This window comes from Rattus norvegicus, chromosome 10 (genome assembly GCF_036323735.1).
Source record: "Rattus norvegicus strain BN/NHsdMcwi chromosome 10, GRCr8, whole genome shotgun sequence".
Classification (NCBI taxonomy): Eukaryota; Metazoa; Chordata; class Mammalia; order Rodentia; family Muridae; genus Rattus; species Rattus norvegicus.
Genome location: NC_086028.1, coordinates 13894780 through 13909467, shown reverse-complemented (window position 1 = coordinate 13909467; position 14688 = coordinate 13894780). Strand labels below are relative to the sequence as shown.

General features: G+C 47.2%; 1 protein-coding gene across 5 annotated transcripts in view; it reads right to left on the bottom strand.

Moving 5' to 3' along the window:
- The window catches only part of Abca3 (ATP binding cassette subfamily A member 3), a 57339-nt gene that overhangs the window by 34819 nt on the left and 7832 nt on the right, over window positions 1-14688 (bottom strand). For 2 of the 5 annotated variants that reach the window (XM_039087081.2, NM_001396034.1), the window contains exons 2-6: window positions 13179-13377; window positions 9178-9287; window positions 8806-9070; window positions 7689-7816; window positions 6499-6664 (exon numbers count right to left, since the gene is read on the bottom strand). In XM_039087081.2, the coding sequence (XP_038943009.1) occupies window positions 6499-6664; window positions 7689-7816; window positions 8806-9070; window positions 9178-9231 (613 nt within the window). In that variant the 5' untranslated portion in view covers window positions 9232-9287; window positions 13179-13377. Of the gene's footprint in view, window positions 1-6498; window positions 6665-7688; window positions 7817-8805; window positions 9071-9177; window positions 9288-10692; window positions 10834-12220; window positions 12330-13178; window positions 13378-14688 lie in introns of all 5 variants that reach the window. The other 3 variants (XM_063268917.1, XM_006246039.5, XM_039087080.2) reach the window with 3 other exon arrangements.

The window sequence follows — 14688 nt, the reverse complement described above, 5'->3', positions numbered from 1 at the left end:
TTGGCTGTGTCTCTCTCAGTGAAACTCAGGAAAGACTCAAGACCCACAAGCACTGTATAGCTAGTGTTGTAAGTCTTGTTTAGCCGCTGTCACTGTCTGTCAAGTCCTAGTTATACTCTTTCTAAACATCACATGTCTTCTGTGTCTGTCTCAGTATGTGTTTTGTCTCAGCATGGGTCTTACGTCAGCCTCTGTGTCTGTCTCAGCTGACGTTACTCTGCCAATCAACCCAAGTCCTCAGAAACATCAAGAAGCTGTAGCAGACCACCAGAAGTTTATTGGTTCATTTCTCTCCGTGGAGTCCCAACAAATGTAGCTCAACTACACGATGTGAGGTGGACCAACACATGCGTGTTGTTTGTGAAGAATGCTGCATCACGTGTCCTTTCACGTGCTTGCTTTAGTAGAGCATCCTTTTCCCTGTGTCTGCTTCAGTTAAACATTCCTTTGCAAGTCTCTCTTAATCTTTCACCTGTGTCCATTTCAGTTCAACGTTCCGTCATGTGTCTGTCCCAGCAAAATACCAACCAAACAACTTTCCAAAGAACCCTTGTTTTTACTTCATACACACTCTACACACATGTCCACACCAAACACATTACATACACTTTACACACATATGCACACCTAACACACTAAACACACATAACCTGATATGAACTTGGTGGGAGAGAGACCCTGTATTCCTCAAACGGGTGGATTGAAAATTCTCAATAGGTAAAGCTTAGGCTAAATAGGTACCAGGAAAGAAACCACTAAGAGTGAAGACAGAAATACAGCTGTTAATGCCGAGGTGAAATATTAAGGCCTAGATGCAATGGTAAGATCTGGTAACTGTTAGCTGGCTAGCCTGCCATTTTGTGCTGGTACTATTATAAGGAAATCTTCTCACATGTTTCTGCTGTTACTAGGAAACTCTCATGTCTAGGTTGATTACATATTCTCTTCTGTTCTGTGCCCTTGGAAGTCAGTAGAACTGCTTTGTACAGTTAACCACGATAAGCTTGGACCCAAACCAGCCATGCAGCAACACTTCCTGTGCCTGTGTATGAGTTTTATGGTATTTGTTTTTATAAGCTGCCCTGAGATGGACTCCAACATAAGAGAGACACCTGTATCAATATAAGAAATTATTTGGAATAAGACTTCCATTTTGAGTAGGGGTCAAGTAAAGTTTAAGTTCCCAAGACCTCCCTGGGAACTGACATCCTACTTGGCAGAAAGGGACATGTGTGTGAGTAACTGACATCCTGGTTGGTTGACAAGTCAAGGATGAATACTAGACAAGTCCCATCCTGGTAGACAATTTAGGACATGAATATTAGACAAGGCAAGTCCCCTGCCACAGTTGAACACCCCATTCAATGGAAACAGGATAAGTGTACAATAAAGACATGTTCCTAAGGAAGTCTCCTATCCCTAAATCCTGATTGGTAGAATAACTTAACACAGATGTTTGTGGATTTTAGGCTTAAAAACCCTGTAGGATCTTAATTCAGGGTCATGGTTCAGTTCCCGAATCTGGACCATGGCCCTGATCAGTCAGTCCCGGGGTGTAGGCTCAGTAAACCACCCCTGTCTGACTGGTTGGTGTTCGTGTGGTTTGTGAGGCGACTCCTGGATCACAACACAAGGATAACGAAGAAGGTAGAAGGCCTTGTTTGTTGAGAGGTCTTGAGGGCTATCCCAGCAGTTTAAGAGTCAAGAAAAAGAAGCTAATGGCTCTGGTGCCAAATTGTGACTCAGGGTAGAAGGTGGCAGAGAGGAGATAGAGGCTGAGACCTTTGCCCAAGTGGCATCAGAGGCATTTTGAAACAAGTTTTGATTTGCTTTGTTGTTTTAGAAGCTCAGGTGGTTGGGAATCTGACACAGGGTTAACTGAGTGTGAATTAGTGTCTACTGGACTGTGTTCTCTCGTAGGGGTCAGGGAAAATGTGATCCTTCCCTCCTCCAGTTTGTAGTGATAGCTACGTTTCTTGGCACATGGTCCCTTCCTTTACTTTGAAAACCAACACGGTGGTTCCTCAAGTTTGCCTCACACTTTCTTTTGCAGCCTCTGTCTACGTTCACGTTTGTTTTTCAAGACAGGGTTTCTGTGTAACCCTGCTGTCCTGGAACTAGCTCTGTAGACCAGGTTGACCTGACACTCACAGAGATCTACTTGCCTCTGACTTCTGAGTGTCACCACCACCTGGCTGCTTGTGTTTACTTTTAAGGATCCTGCATTTACACTGGCTTCTGGAGGGTAACTGAAAATGTCCCTATCTTGAATCAGGCGACTACCAGACTTAATTTCCTTCTGCTTCAAACAGGCCACGGTTCTGAATGATTGGGATGGCATCAATTTAGGGATCATAATTTGACCTACCTTAGCTGGCTCCTCTAGACTCCCCAAAGGGTGTGAAATGAAAAGCTCAAAGGAAAAGGGCAGAAACAGCAGCAAGCACAGTGCCCTAAGGCATACAAGGCCTGAGAGAGACAAACCCAGTGAAGAAGCCGGTTTGCGATTAGAAGATAAAAGGCAGCCTGAGATCTCAAGCTCTCAGCCTCAGGACAAAGTAGGGACAAGGTTACTGGCCCAAGTGGTTAGATACAAATATCCTGAGATACAAAACTATCTGCTCACCTGGGTTCCAGCCTAGAGAAAAGCAAAATCCTAGCCGCACTCCTGCATAAGTTACCAAGTGCTGACATTATTCTGTCTCACTCTGGTTTTATGACCATAATACCACTGCACTGGTGTGTGCCGAGGCCACTGCTGGCGGAGCAAGAATCCCCACTGGATACTTCACAGGAGTGAATGCTAGCCTCATTGGATAGACAGAGACAAACAGCCCAGGGAAGCACAGGGCTGGTGAGGGGTTCAGCTGAGAATGGGACCCCAGAAACTTTGTTTTCTAAGTCATGCCTTCTCATGACTGTTTTCTCTGCAAATGACTGCCTGCTATTTGTCCACATAGTTTCCTCAGAAGACAGCCTGTGGCTTAGTGGTTTCCATCCTTATAACAGTAGCAACTTGATAAGTCTAAGGCAGTGGTTCTCAACCTGTAGGTTGAAGCCTCTTTGGGGGTTGCATATCAGGTATCTTACATATCAGATATTTGTATTACGGTTCCTAATAGTAGTAAAAGTTATGAAGTTAGCAACAAAACAATGGTTGGGGGTTAGTGCAACATAAGGAACTGTATTAAATGGTCAAAGCACTAGGGAGATTGAAAACTGGTCTGTACTGGCTGGTTTTGTGTGTCAACTTGACACAAGCTGGAGTTATCACAGAGAAAGGAGCCTCCCTTGACGAAATGCCTCCATGAGACCCAGCTGTAAGGCATTTTCTCAATTATTGATCCATGGTAGGAGGGGCCCTTGTGAGTGGTGCCATCCCTGGACTGGTGATCCTGGGTTCTATAAGAAAGCAAGCTGAGCAAGCCAGGGGAAGCAAGCCAGTAAGTAACATCCCTCCATGGCCTCTGCATCAGCTCCTGCTTCCTGACCTGCTTAAGTTCCAGTCCTGACTTCCTTTAGTGATGAACAGCAACATGGGAAGTGTAAGCTGAATAAACCCTTTCCTCCCCAACTTGCTTCTTGGTCATGATATCTGTGCAGGGATAGAAACCCTGACTAAGACAAATTGGTACCAGCATAGTGGGGTACTCCTGTGACAGCCTGACCATGTTTTGGGGAGGACTGTGAAAGGACTTTGGAACTTTGGGCTAGAAGAATCATTAGGTGTTGAGAGCTCTGTGGGATGTTCTGTAGGAGCTTGGAAGATAATGTTGAGAACAGTGTAGAAGATAGAGGCCTGGCTTGTGAAAATTCAGAGGGAAGATTACAGACTCTTATCAGGGCCTGTTTTGATTGTGACAATTCTGTGGTTTTGGTTAGCTGGGGCTGAAGAATCAGCTGTGATTAACAAGATACCAGAACTACTAAAGCAAGACCTTTGCATTACTGGGACTATTGATGCTGGTCAGCTGGAGCTAAGAAATTAGTGGTGATTAAGAAGAGACCAGCATGACTGAGGTGAAATCTTCTGGGAAGTGTTTTCTGAGAGCACAAAGAGGATGTGATGCAGAGACAGTCAAGGTTGTACCTCATGCTGTGGCTGGACTTGGTAATGTGTAAGAATCACCCAGGTGGTACTGGTTTTGAAGACATGAAGGGGTCATGAAGAGCAGCTGAGGTTTGGCTCTGTGAGAGGCCATGGAAGGCTATTGGTGAAGGTGCAGCCTCAGTTGCAATTGATGGCCCAGGACTGAAGGGGTCATACAAAGGAGTTGAGGCTTGGAACCATGAAGAGAGCCTGTGAGAGGGTATTGGTGAAGCCTAGTTGCAGTGGAAGACCCCAGGGTATTGGAGATGTCAGTACCATGAGATGATCACCAAGAAGAGCAGCAGCAGTGGAGCACAGGCAGGTGGAGCCTAGAAGACCAGGTGTGCGCTACCAAGGACAGAGCTGGAGGAGTGACCCAAGTCCTTGGAGAAACCCAGAAGACTGCGAATGGATCCCAGCAATAGGACAGTTGAGTTTGATTTCTCTTTTGATTGTGACTGTGCCCTGACATTTTTCCCTCTTGATGGAAGAAAGTATTTTAGTGGATCCCACAGTTAAGAGACTTTGAATTTTAAAAGAGATTGGACATTTTAAAGGGCTAGAAATTTTAATACATAAGAATTTGTAAAGACTGTGGGACTCTTAAAGTTACTTAGATCTTGGGGATAAATAAGAAAGTAAGGGTTGAGGCTTAATAGTGATGTGTTTGTGTGTCAAGTTGACAAAGGGTCAATGGTACTGGCTGGTTTTGTGTGTCAACTTGACACAAGCTGAAGTTATCACAGAGAAAGGAGCCTCCCTTGAGGGATGCCTCCATGAGATCCAGATGTAAGGCATTTTCTCAAGTAGTGATCAAGGGGGGAGGACCCAGCCCACCGTGGGTGGTGCCATCCCTGGACTGGTGGTCTTGGGTTCTATAAGAGCAAGCTGAGCAAGTCAGGGGAAGCAAATCAGTAAGAAACATCCCTCCATGCCTCTGCATCAGCTCCTGCTTCCTGACCTGTGTGAGTTCCAGTCCTGACTTCCTTTGGTGATGAACAGCAATGTGGAAGTGTGAGCTGAATAAACCCTTTCCTCCCCAACTTGGTTCTTGGTCGTGATGTTTGTGCAGGAACAGTAACCCTGACTAAGACACAGTCTCAGGCATGAAGTTATCATTCCGTAATCCACTAGGTTTCCATTGGGGAAATGTTTGTGACCATAAGTTAAATCATGGAAAATATCCTCTTGTTCTGTCAGACTCTGGTGGACCTTTCTTTTCTTTTTCTTTTTCTTTTTCTTTCTTTCTTTCTTTTTTTTTTTTTTTTTTTTTTTTTTTTGGTTTTTCAAGGGGAGATTTCTCTGTGTAGCCCTAGGGGGCCTAGCTGGAATTTAAAAGTGTATATCACCAGCAAAGATAATCTTTTTTAAAAACTAAATAATTTTTAAAAATGTTTTACGTGAATAGGTGTTTTGCAGCATATAAGGCTGTGTACCATGTACATGCCTGGTCAACTGGAACAGGGATTACACAGAACTGTCAGCTGCTATGTGGGTGCTGGGAATCAAACATGGGTCCACGCCCTTACCCTGAGCCATCTCATCATCCCTGGTGGGGACTGAGGGAGGGTCATATACTTACCAGGATGTGGTTAGTGAGTTTGGGACAAAAGTGGGGTTGGACATGGCCTGCCACATGCCAGTGTTGATAACCTTCCCACTAACCCATGCAGGCTTTCATGAACTTCTAAACAATCTGGGCAAGTCTTGGCACAGGTTTGGCCCACTATTCCTGGCTTATGACATTTTCCCTTTGTCAGCTGCTGCAAATGTTTCGGTGATGGGGGTTTTTCTTTTGGGAACAAATTGTGAGTTTGTCCATACTGAAATCTCTCAGTCTTTTCCTCTAAGACCTACTTTATTTTACCTTAAAATTATTTTCTATGTCTCAGTGTTTTGCCTGCCTGTATGTCTGTGTACCACAGGCGTTCTTGCTTAGTGTCTGTAGAAGCCAGAGGACACGGATTCCCCTGGACTGTAGCTACAGACAGTTTCAGACACCATGTGCATGCTGGGAATCACCCCAGTCCTCTGGAAGAGTAGCAGCCAGTGCTCTCTACCCCCGAGCCATCTTTCCAGCCCCAGATTTTCTTTTTGGAGATAGGATCTCTTAGCTGTCCTGGAACTCGCTATATAAGACAAGCTGTTCTCTAAGGCATAGAAATCTGCCTGTCTCTGCCTCCTGTGTACTGAGATCCAAGGCATGGACCACTGTGCCTGGCTTAACAGATACTTTGCTGCTGCTTTCAAGAAACAGGACAGGCTGGGGAACTACGTCCCAGCATGGTCAGCCAGCAGCAGCTGGTATGACAGCCGAAGCTTCTCCTGACACAGGTCTACTGACTGGTGTAAGGCCTCGCTCTGCCCATACTTTTCCTGCTCAGCTCAGTTCATTTTGTGTTTCTTACCCGGTTCACCGCCATCAGGTGATGAAGGTTCCCTTGGTCCTGGGCTTGGGAAAAGCGGGAAAAGAGAAGCGGTGTGCCAGCCTTCAGTCTCTTTGAGGAAAAGATTTCCTGTTTGGGTCCACATGTAATTTCTTCGCGTGTAACTGAAGCGTAGGTGGTATCTCACCTGTGGAAACAGAGTTGACAGCCCACGGCTCTAAAGGACGCAGCCTGCAGAGTTGAGGCTGGAGTACCATGAAGGCATTTCCTCACTAGGCGGGGTTGTCACCGGGAACTCACCGTGCCCCATCCGGAAATTACCCCAGTTGCCTCAAAACATCAGAGGGAGTCACACTTTTTTTCTTATGATTTATTTTTTATGTGCATTGAGGGTGTTGGGTCCTCTGGAACTGGAGCTGCAGACACTTGTGAGCTGCCATGTGGGTGCTGGGTCCTTTGGAAGAGCAGCTAATGCCCTTAACTGCTGAGACCTCCCTAGCCCCAGATGGAGTCATTCTTCCCAGCACGGACAGGGGGACACACAGGGGTACTTTTGGGACATATGTAGCCATTTCTCTTTTGTTACCTAGCAGCAACATACCTTTTTTTTTTTTTTTTTTTTTTTTTTTTTTTTTTTTTTTGAGACAGGGTCTGACTGCCTGACTGCCTATCTTCATCCAGTCTAGAGCAGGATGGCCTAAACGCAGAGATCCATCTGCCTCTGTCTCCCAAGTGATGGGAATAAAGGACTGCACCACCATGCCTAGCAATATCCAATTTTCAATGCCACATAGGCAGGATCAATGGAAGGCTGCCACCACATGTGGGACAGTTGCTCAGTTTTACCATCCAGAAAGCAAAGAGCTTCCTGTGTTTGTTTTTAAAGACATACGTAAGTCCAAACAGCTGCTACTTTCTTCCCTCTCCTGGGTGACTCTATCTAAAGAGACCTTCTGTAAAACCCCCAAAGGAAAGGGACCTGAAGTGATTGCCCAAGGGTGGGTAGACTTTTAAAACTGCTCTGGACTGACAGGTTAACACCACCATGCTCCCTCAGTAGGGACTGAACATCATGCCGGTCCCGAGGGACAGTTTCGTCTTCACTGTGGGGCAGGTGGGGGTTAAGGAAAAGCATCTGCAGTTGCTGGTGTAGGCTGTGAGAGGATACTGAGGCTCAGCACAGTGTGTGTGGAGGGAGGTCAAAGTCTCACCGCCAATGGCAGGGGGTCCTTGCTGTGGTTGAAGGTGTGCTCAAATACCACAGCTGCCAGCACGTTGGAGGAGTGGTTGTCATAGCGAACGTAGTCCTCGAAGTCCTTCTCAGAGGAAAAGCCGTGCACTGTGGACAAAGCACCAGAACACACATTGCCCAACCATCCCTGCCCCTTGAGAGGCCAGGGAGTGTCAGAGCACTTCAGATGAAAGCCAGCTCTCTGTCAAGACCGGCAAGAGCTCTGGAAACCCTCAGAAATAAGTGGCTTTTGTCTTGGCAGAGACTTAGGCTAATCTTCCTACTGCAGTGTGGCTCAGGGTGGCATAGTAGGCCTGCAGCAGGGCCATGTCACAGAAAACTGTCACAAGGCGGGGCAGGGGCTGCAGGCTAAGGCGGCTGCAGCACTCTCCTGTTCACCCCACCCTGAGTCTCTCACGCCCGGCCATGGCACGATTCATTTATTTTATTTTATTTTATTATTGTTAGACAGGGTCTTTCTATATAGCCCTGGCTAACCTGGAACTCATTCCGTAGACCAGGTTGGCCTCCAACTCACAGAGATCCACCTGTCTCTGCCTCCCAAGTACTAGGATTAAGGGTGTGTGCCACCAAGCTTTGAAAATTGGAGTTGCTCAAGTGACTTCTGGCCTCCTTTTACATCCAGGGCTTTGCTATAATCACTTGTTGGATAAAACAAGTTATAAGAAGTACATGCCCACAGGAAGAGGGGAAAGGGAGAGTAAAGATGTAGAGAAGGCTAGCATGTATTACCTGGGCCGTTCCCTCCACAGGGCTCAGTGATATCAGGGCCGCCCCTGAAACCCTCTCCCAGGAAGGTCAGCTGTACTATGTACTTAAACTGTGCTCTGCTCTCAGAATAAACAGCTCTCCTCACTGAGTCTGCCTGCCTGTCTGTTCTCACAAGATGAGGCTGTGGAGCCTGATATGACCCACACTGCCACATGCTTCTTCATTGGTTCCCCTCAGCTCTGGACAGACGGGAGGTACGAAGCCAACACGATGAGTCAGAGTACGGACTTGGCTCTCCCTGCAACCTGGAGGCAATACTGTCACACCTCACCAACCGCAGGAATCTCCTCAGTCCCTGGTCTCACCTCTCATCTTGATCATGAATTCCCTTCTCACTGCCTCTGTGATGGTCCTGGCAGCATCGCTGTGGGAAGGGACATAGGCGAGCTCCCAGCTCCCCCCAGGTGGAGGGAATGAGAAAAACAGGGGCAGCTCCTGGATGTGCTGGTCTGGGTAAACAGTAGCATTGGGCACATTCTCCGACTGGATCTTCAAGCGAAGCCAAATCAGGATCCCAGAAAACAGCAGGGGCAGGAAAAGCTCCAAGACTGTCACTAGGACCTTCCGTTTCTACAAGAGAAATGGCCAAGCTGGTGACAGCCACAGCACTCTGTCCTTTAGGGCTTTCCCTGGGGATTGGCTGGACAAGGGCCACCCTTCCGTGGGCCTGCACTCACCTTCAGAGTATAGTTCTTCCAGAGTAGGAGCCTGAGCTGCCGCAGCACCACCATCTTCCTGCAGGCACGGTGCCAGCGCCAACCAGAGATCAAGACTTAAAGATGGACAACTGGAGCACCATGGAAACACAGACCATGATTACCTGGGGAATCGTTACAAGCCCTTTCCCTCCACGTTCTTTCGCCCTCCTCGCTTACACCTGAACACGCCCTTCGAGGAAAGCAAGCCTTCCTAATGCCCCAAACACAACATTCTAGATGTCTAGAGAGAGCGCACACACTCCAGGACAACTGCCGTGTTTTGTTCCTCAAACGCTTCATTACATTTTCTTTATCTATTCTTGTGTGCATGCATGTGTGCACTTACAAGTGCCATGGCGTACCTGTGGAGGTCAGAGGACAAACCTGTCCTGCAGGGGCTTGTTCTCTCCTTCCCACCATGGGTCTGGAGGATCCAGCTCTGGTCATCAGGCTTGGAGGCAATGCCTTTACCCACTGAGCTTCCCAACCCACCCAGCGACATGCTTTGTTTGTGCTCTCCACTGCTCCTGTGGTATTTATTATTTGACCAACACTATTCGGATGCTTTCGTTACGATGCACATCCCATTAAATAGCAAAAAATTCTGACTTACAGAAGCCCCAGCCTTGACTGGCTTTACTCTGAAAGCAGTATAGAACCAGAAAAAGAAAACTCAAGGCTAGAGAGAGGCTCAGCAGGGAAAAGTGCTTGCAGCCAAGTCTGGCAACCAGTTTGATCCCTGGGTCATAGGTAAAGGTAAAAGAGAACTAAAAATTATCCTTGTGTGTGGTCGTGTGTGTGTGTGTGTGTGTGTGTGTGTGTGTGTGTGTGTGTGCGTGTGTGTGTGTGCATGCATGTGTACACATGCACTAAATTAACCAACTAAAACCAAGAAAACTCAGCTTCGTGTCTTGGCTACAGGTGGTTTTTAAGACTTGAGGGGAGCTACATGGAGGGAGAGAGAAGCAGAGGCCAAGGACTGCGGCTTTCAGTGGCCTTACTGACTCGGGAGCCCAGCGGGTCAGGGAGTTGTACAAGGAAAACAATCAGTCTTCCTCTTTTGAATCTACGAGCCAAGTTCTCCTCTGGATATTACAAATACTGGAACCCAAATCCTCACTACACATAACCAGCCCCTCTCTCCTTTACGCCACCCTTATTGAGAAAGGGTCTTGGCATGTAGCCCAGGCTGGCCTGAAACTCACTAGGATAGCTCAGGTTACTTTGCCCCCATAGTGATCCTCTGCCTCTGCCTCTGACAGAATTATAGGCACGTGCCATTACATCTGGTCTAAGAAAATGCATCCTAAAAGTATCTCTCCTATATTACAGATAAATGCAAACATTTAATTCTGGCCCCCACAACTGGAGGGAAAATCAGCTAAGAGTTTATCAAACACAAGCGAAACCAAAAACGAAATTTATGTTTTCCTATTTAGACTTTGGGCTTTACTGCCTTTCAAGTAGAGGAAGCAGACACACTGAGCTGCTGACCTGCTGGAGAAGTAGGTGGTCTGAGTAAACTCGGGTAAACCTGGGCACACCCAGTCAGGAGGGCCCCATTTGTCACACTGAAGGGATGGAAGTCCAGGTGTGAAGCCGGGAGAGGGAGGGAAACACCAGGGCTCCTGAGAGCTGCAAGCAGAGAAAGCACTTCCCAGCTTAGCTTCTCCAAGTGGGGAAAAGCCGGCCTGACTCACGGCGGACAGTTTAAGATCAGTCAGTCAGAGACTGTTCATGGTCAATACTAACCAGACAACAACTCTTAGTCAGATGAAGGCAAAACAGGGCACACAGGTAACTCACATTCACTTATTAATGTGTAAAAGCTAACGTACTTCTAACGTGAGTAGCTGGAGACTTCCCATGGGGTGAAGAACCAACCCCTACCAGGCAGTGGTGGTGCCTAATCCTAGAGCTCTGGAGGCAGAGGCAGGTGGATCTCTTATCAGTCTGAGGCCAACCTGATCTATAAGAACGAGTTTCAAAATAGCAAAGTCGTCACAGAGAAACCCTGTCTTAAAACAAAAATGAAAACCCAAAAAAATTTTTTTTTCTGTTTTTACTTTTACAGCTAAAAATAATCTCTATAAAGAATGCTTTTACAGCTGCGGTGATAGCACGGAGGTTAAGGCTCCACACTGCCTTTGGAGAGGGACGAGTTCCATTCCCAGCATCCACAGCAGGATATCACTGCCTGGAACTCTAGGTCCAGGGGATCCAATACCTGGGCCTCTGTGGGCACCTGCACTCAAGGGCATACGCCCTCACGCAGATACACACTGCAGTTTTTAAAAAAGAGAGAAATCTAAAAACGCTTAAAAAAAAAACTAACATCTTGTCCTTTTGAGACAGACATTAAATAGGACTAAACATCTTGCCTTTTAAAAACATAAGCTAATTTATACGTTGAAGGTGTAAAGAAATTTCGCACGTGAGTTTTAAAACATGGATTGTTTTGATACAGTCTTGCAAGGTTGGGCTCAAACTTGTGGTATCAGCCTCCTGCCATTTCTACTTTTAAAACATGGCTTTTAATGGCATGACTGAAATCAGGAGGGTGGAGGTGGGTGGGTGGGTGGGGAGGGACACCAATTCAATGTGTTACTGATCGGCGACTTAGCAAGCCATCTCAAGGGCTGCAGGGAGCAGTCTGACTGTAGCATGTATGACTTGGGGGTTCTGCCTACAACAACAAATGCATCGATCAGCATATTTTAAAGCTCCACCAAAGTCGGGTGCGGTAACGCGTACCTTTGATCCCAGCACTTGGGAAGCAGAGGCAGGTGGATCCCTGAGACTGAGGCCAGTCGGCTCTACAGAGTGAGTGGCAGGACAGCCAGGGCTACACAGAGAACCCTGCCTCAAAAACACCAAAAAAAACCCACCACCACCACCAACAAAAAACCCCAAGAAACAAAAAACAAAACAAAACAAAAAAAAACCAAAACCAAACAAACAAAAAAACCACAACCCAACCAAACAACCAAAAATCCAAACAAAACAAATGCAGAAACTGCACCAGGCCAGGAGCAGTGAGGCCTTTCTCTTCAGCGCTTGAGAGGTGGAGACAGAGTCAGGTAGATCACCGTGAACTTCAGGCCAGCCAGGGCTACATACTGAGACCTTGTCTGGAAAAAACAACAAAAACAAAACCAACAAAGACCATAAAAAAACCCCAACCCCCAAAACTCACACAACAGCCTTAAACCTCCTGTCGGTCAGAGTCTTAAAGACAATTCTAGAAGACTGATAAAGAGCAATGGTTTAGTGTCTTGGTAAGACCGGTGCTTATCTTCTAATGCTGTGACTTTTTAGTTATTTATTCTTCGTGTGTACTGTTTGTAGGTGTAGGTCAGAAGACAAATGAGGGGGTCAGTTCTTTCCGTCTATGTGGGTCCCAGAGGTCAAACTCAGGTCGTCAAGTTTAACACAGTGCCTTTGCCTACTGTGCTGTGTCCTTATCCCACATGTATGTTTATGAGAGCTTTCCACAAACAGTTCGGCTGAAAAGGGGAATCGGGAGGCTCTGGTTAAAGCCAGTGCTGACCGGTCGCTCATCTAAGATGAACTTCCTCCCTCCACCGGGAAAGGGATATTAAAAGGTCATAGTTCAAAAGGCTTTGGGGCCCAGGATGTGGTTCAGTTGGTAGAGTGTTTGCTGGGAAGTAGGGCACTGTATAAATGGGGCACGGTGGCAAATGCCTATAAGCTTAGCACCTAGCAGGCAGGGTGATGGAGAGCTCAAGGTCACCCTCCTCCACTACTCAGTTAGTTCAAGGCCAACCTGAGCTACGTGAGACCCTGTCTTAAAAAGGAAATAGAAATATTCTGGTTTAAGAAGTAGACAGTTCCCTTTTTTGGCTCTCGTCTGAGAATGTAAACACACTCTTGCTTATTCCCATTCCTTCTGAGGCCTGAGCGGCACATGCAGTTCGCCATCCGCCAGGCAGACGGCAGAGGCAGCACCAGAGACTGACCTTAGTTCCAGGAAAGGTTGCTGGAGGCGTCCCTGCAAGGCTGCGGGCGGGTGGCCTGGAGCTGCAGTTCTACACAGACGAACCCGGGGTGGAGCCAGTGGGCCCCTGGGCAGAAACAGCAGCCTTAGGGAGCAGGAGCGCTGAGATCTCCAGGGACATCTGGAGGGACCTGGGGCTTACAGGCATGACGCGCTGGCACCTTTGGTAGATGAAGGGTGCTTCAGCGTAATTTGAAAAATAACCACAAAACACCCTTTACTAAATTAGAAACTAAGAGAGCCACATGAGTTCTGGGTCTGTTCCTTAGGGACTAGGGAGTGTAGATCAGAGGGTAGAGCACTTGTCTGACATTCGAAAGGTTCGAGGCCCCCCAGCGACACTCAGAATAGGGTACCACTAAAACAGGACAGCTCTGACGGTGGCGAGGTGCAGAGCTACAGGATGTGTATTTACAGTGGTGCCTGGCGCTGTGAGCTCACAGCTTCCTAATGTGGCTCCGGTCCCTAGGATTATCATCCTTGACAGAGACCAAAAGAAAGTACTGGCCAAGACCAAACTGCACGTAAGCTGTGTCAACGCTTGACCCTCAGCCCGTCTTAGCCTCTACCTTTTATATATAGGGCGCGCGCACACACACACACACACACACTATATATATATATACATTATATATTTATATATTCATTATATATATATATCTTTCATATTCTAGACATGGTGAACATCCTTCGAATGTTTTTATGTGTCACTCTGGATTGTGACCTTAGAGTCAGCCCCGTCACCTCTTTACTGCTTTAATTTGCTCCTACTTCCCCCCAACGCTCTGCTTACTGCTTTATTCTCGTTAAGCCTTATCTGAAGTCTCCGTGAAGGCATATTTGCACTTGTGCATGTTCTGTTTGAGCAAAGGCATTTAAAGGAAGAGATCCTAGAATTACAAAATCTGGAACACTTCTTGGTTTCGAAAGCCAGCGTGTGCAAGGGAAGGAAGTCAAAGCTCCTTAACGCACTTGACATTCAGTGGCACATAGAGTCCTCAGAAGTGGCAGTGGCTGAGATCTGAGGCTGACCCCGGGGACGGAACAAGAGCAAGCGCCAAGACTTACTGGGTCACTTTAGCCCTCCACCCCCTGTAGGACTCCTCTGAGGATGGCCAACTGAAGAGGGCTCAGTTTGCTCCTGACGAAACAATCAGAAAGGGAAGGCCTGTTTGCTCCCAGTTAAAATATCAAACATTGCACAAGGCAATGAGTATTTCAATGTTTGTATTCGAAGTGGGCAATCAAATAGGTATATGGCTTGGGGACTAGGGTTGTGCCGCCCATGAGCACTGTGGTACATCTATCTGCTCAGCAGTGAGCTGGCAGAACCCCAATCGGTGTCCGGATTGAAGCCAGGGCCCCACGTACACCAGGCAAGAACTCTACCACTTGCCCACCATGGCAGCTTCCCTGAGCCCTGTCATCTGACTTCTTTGTGCCATATGAATGCTTGCAGGCATGGTGCTTGG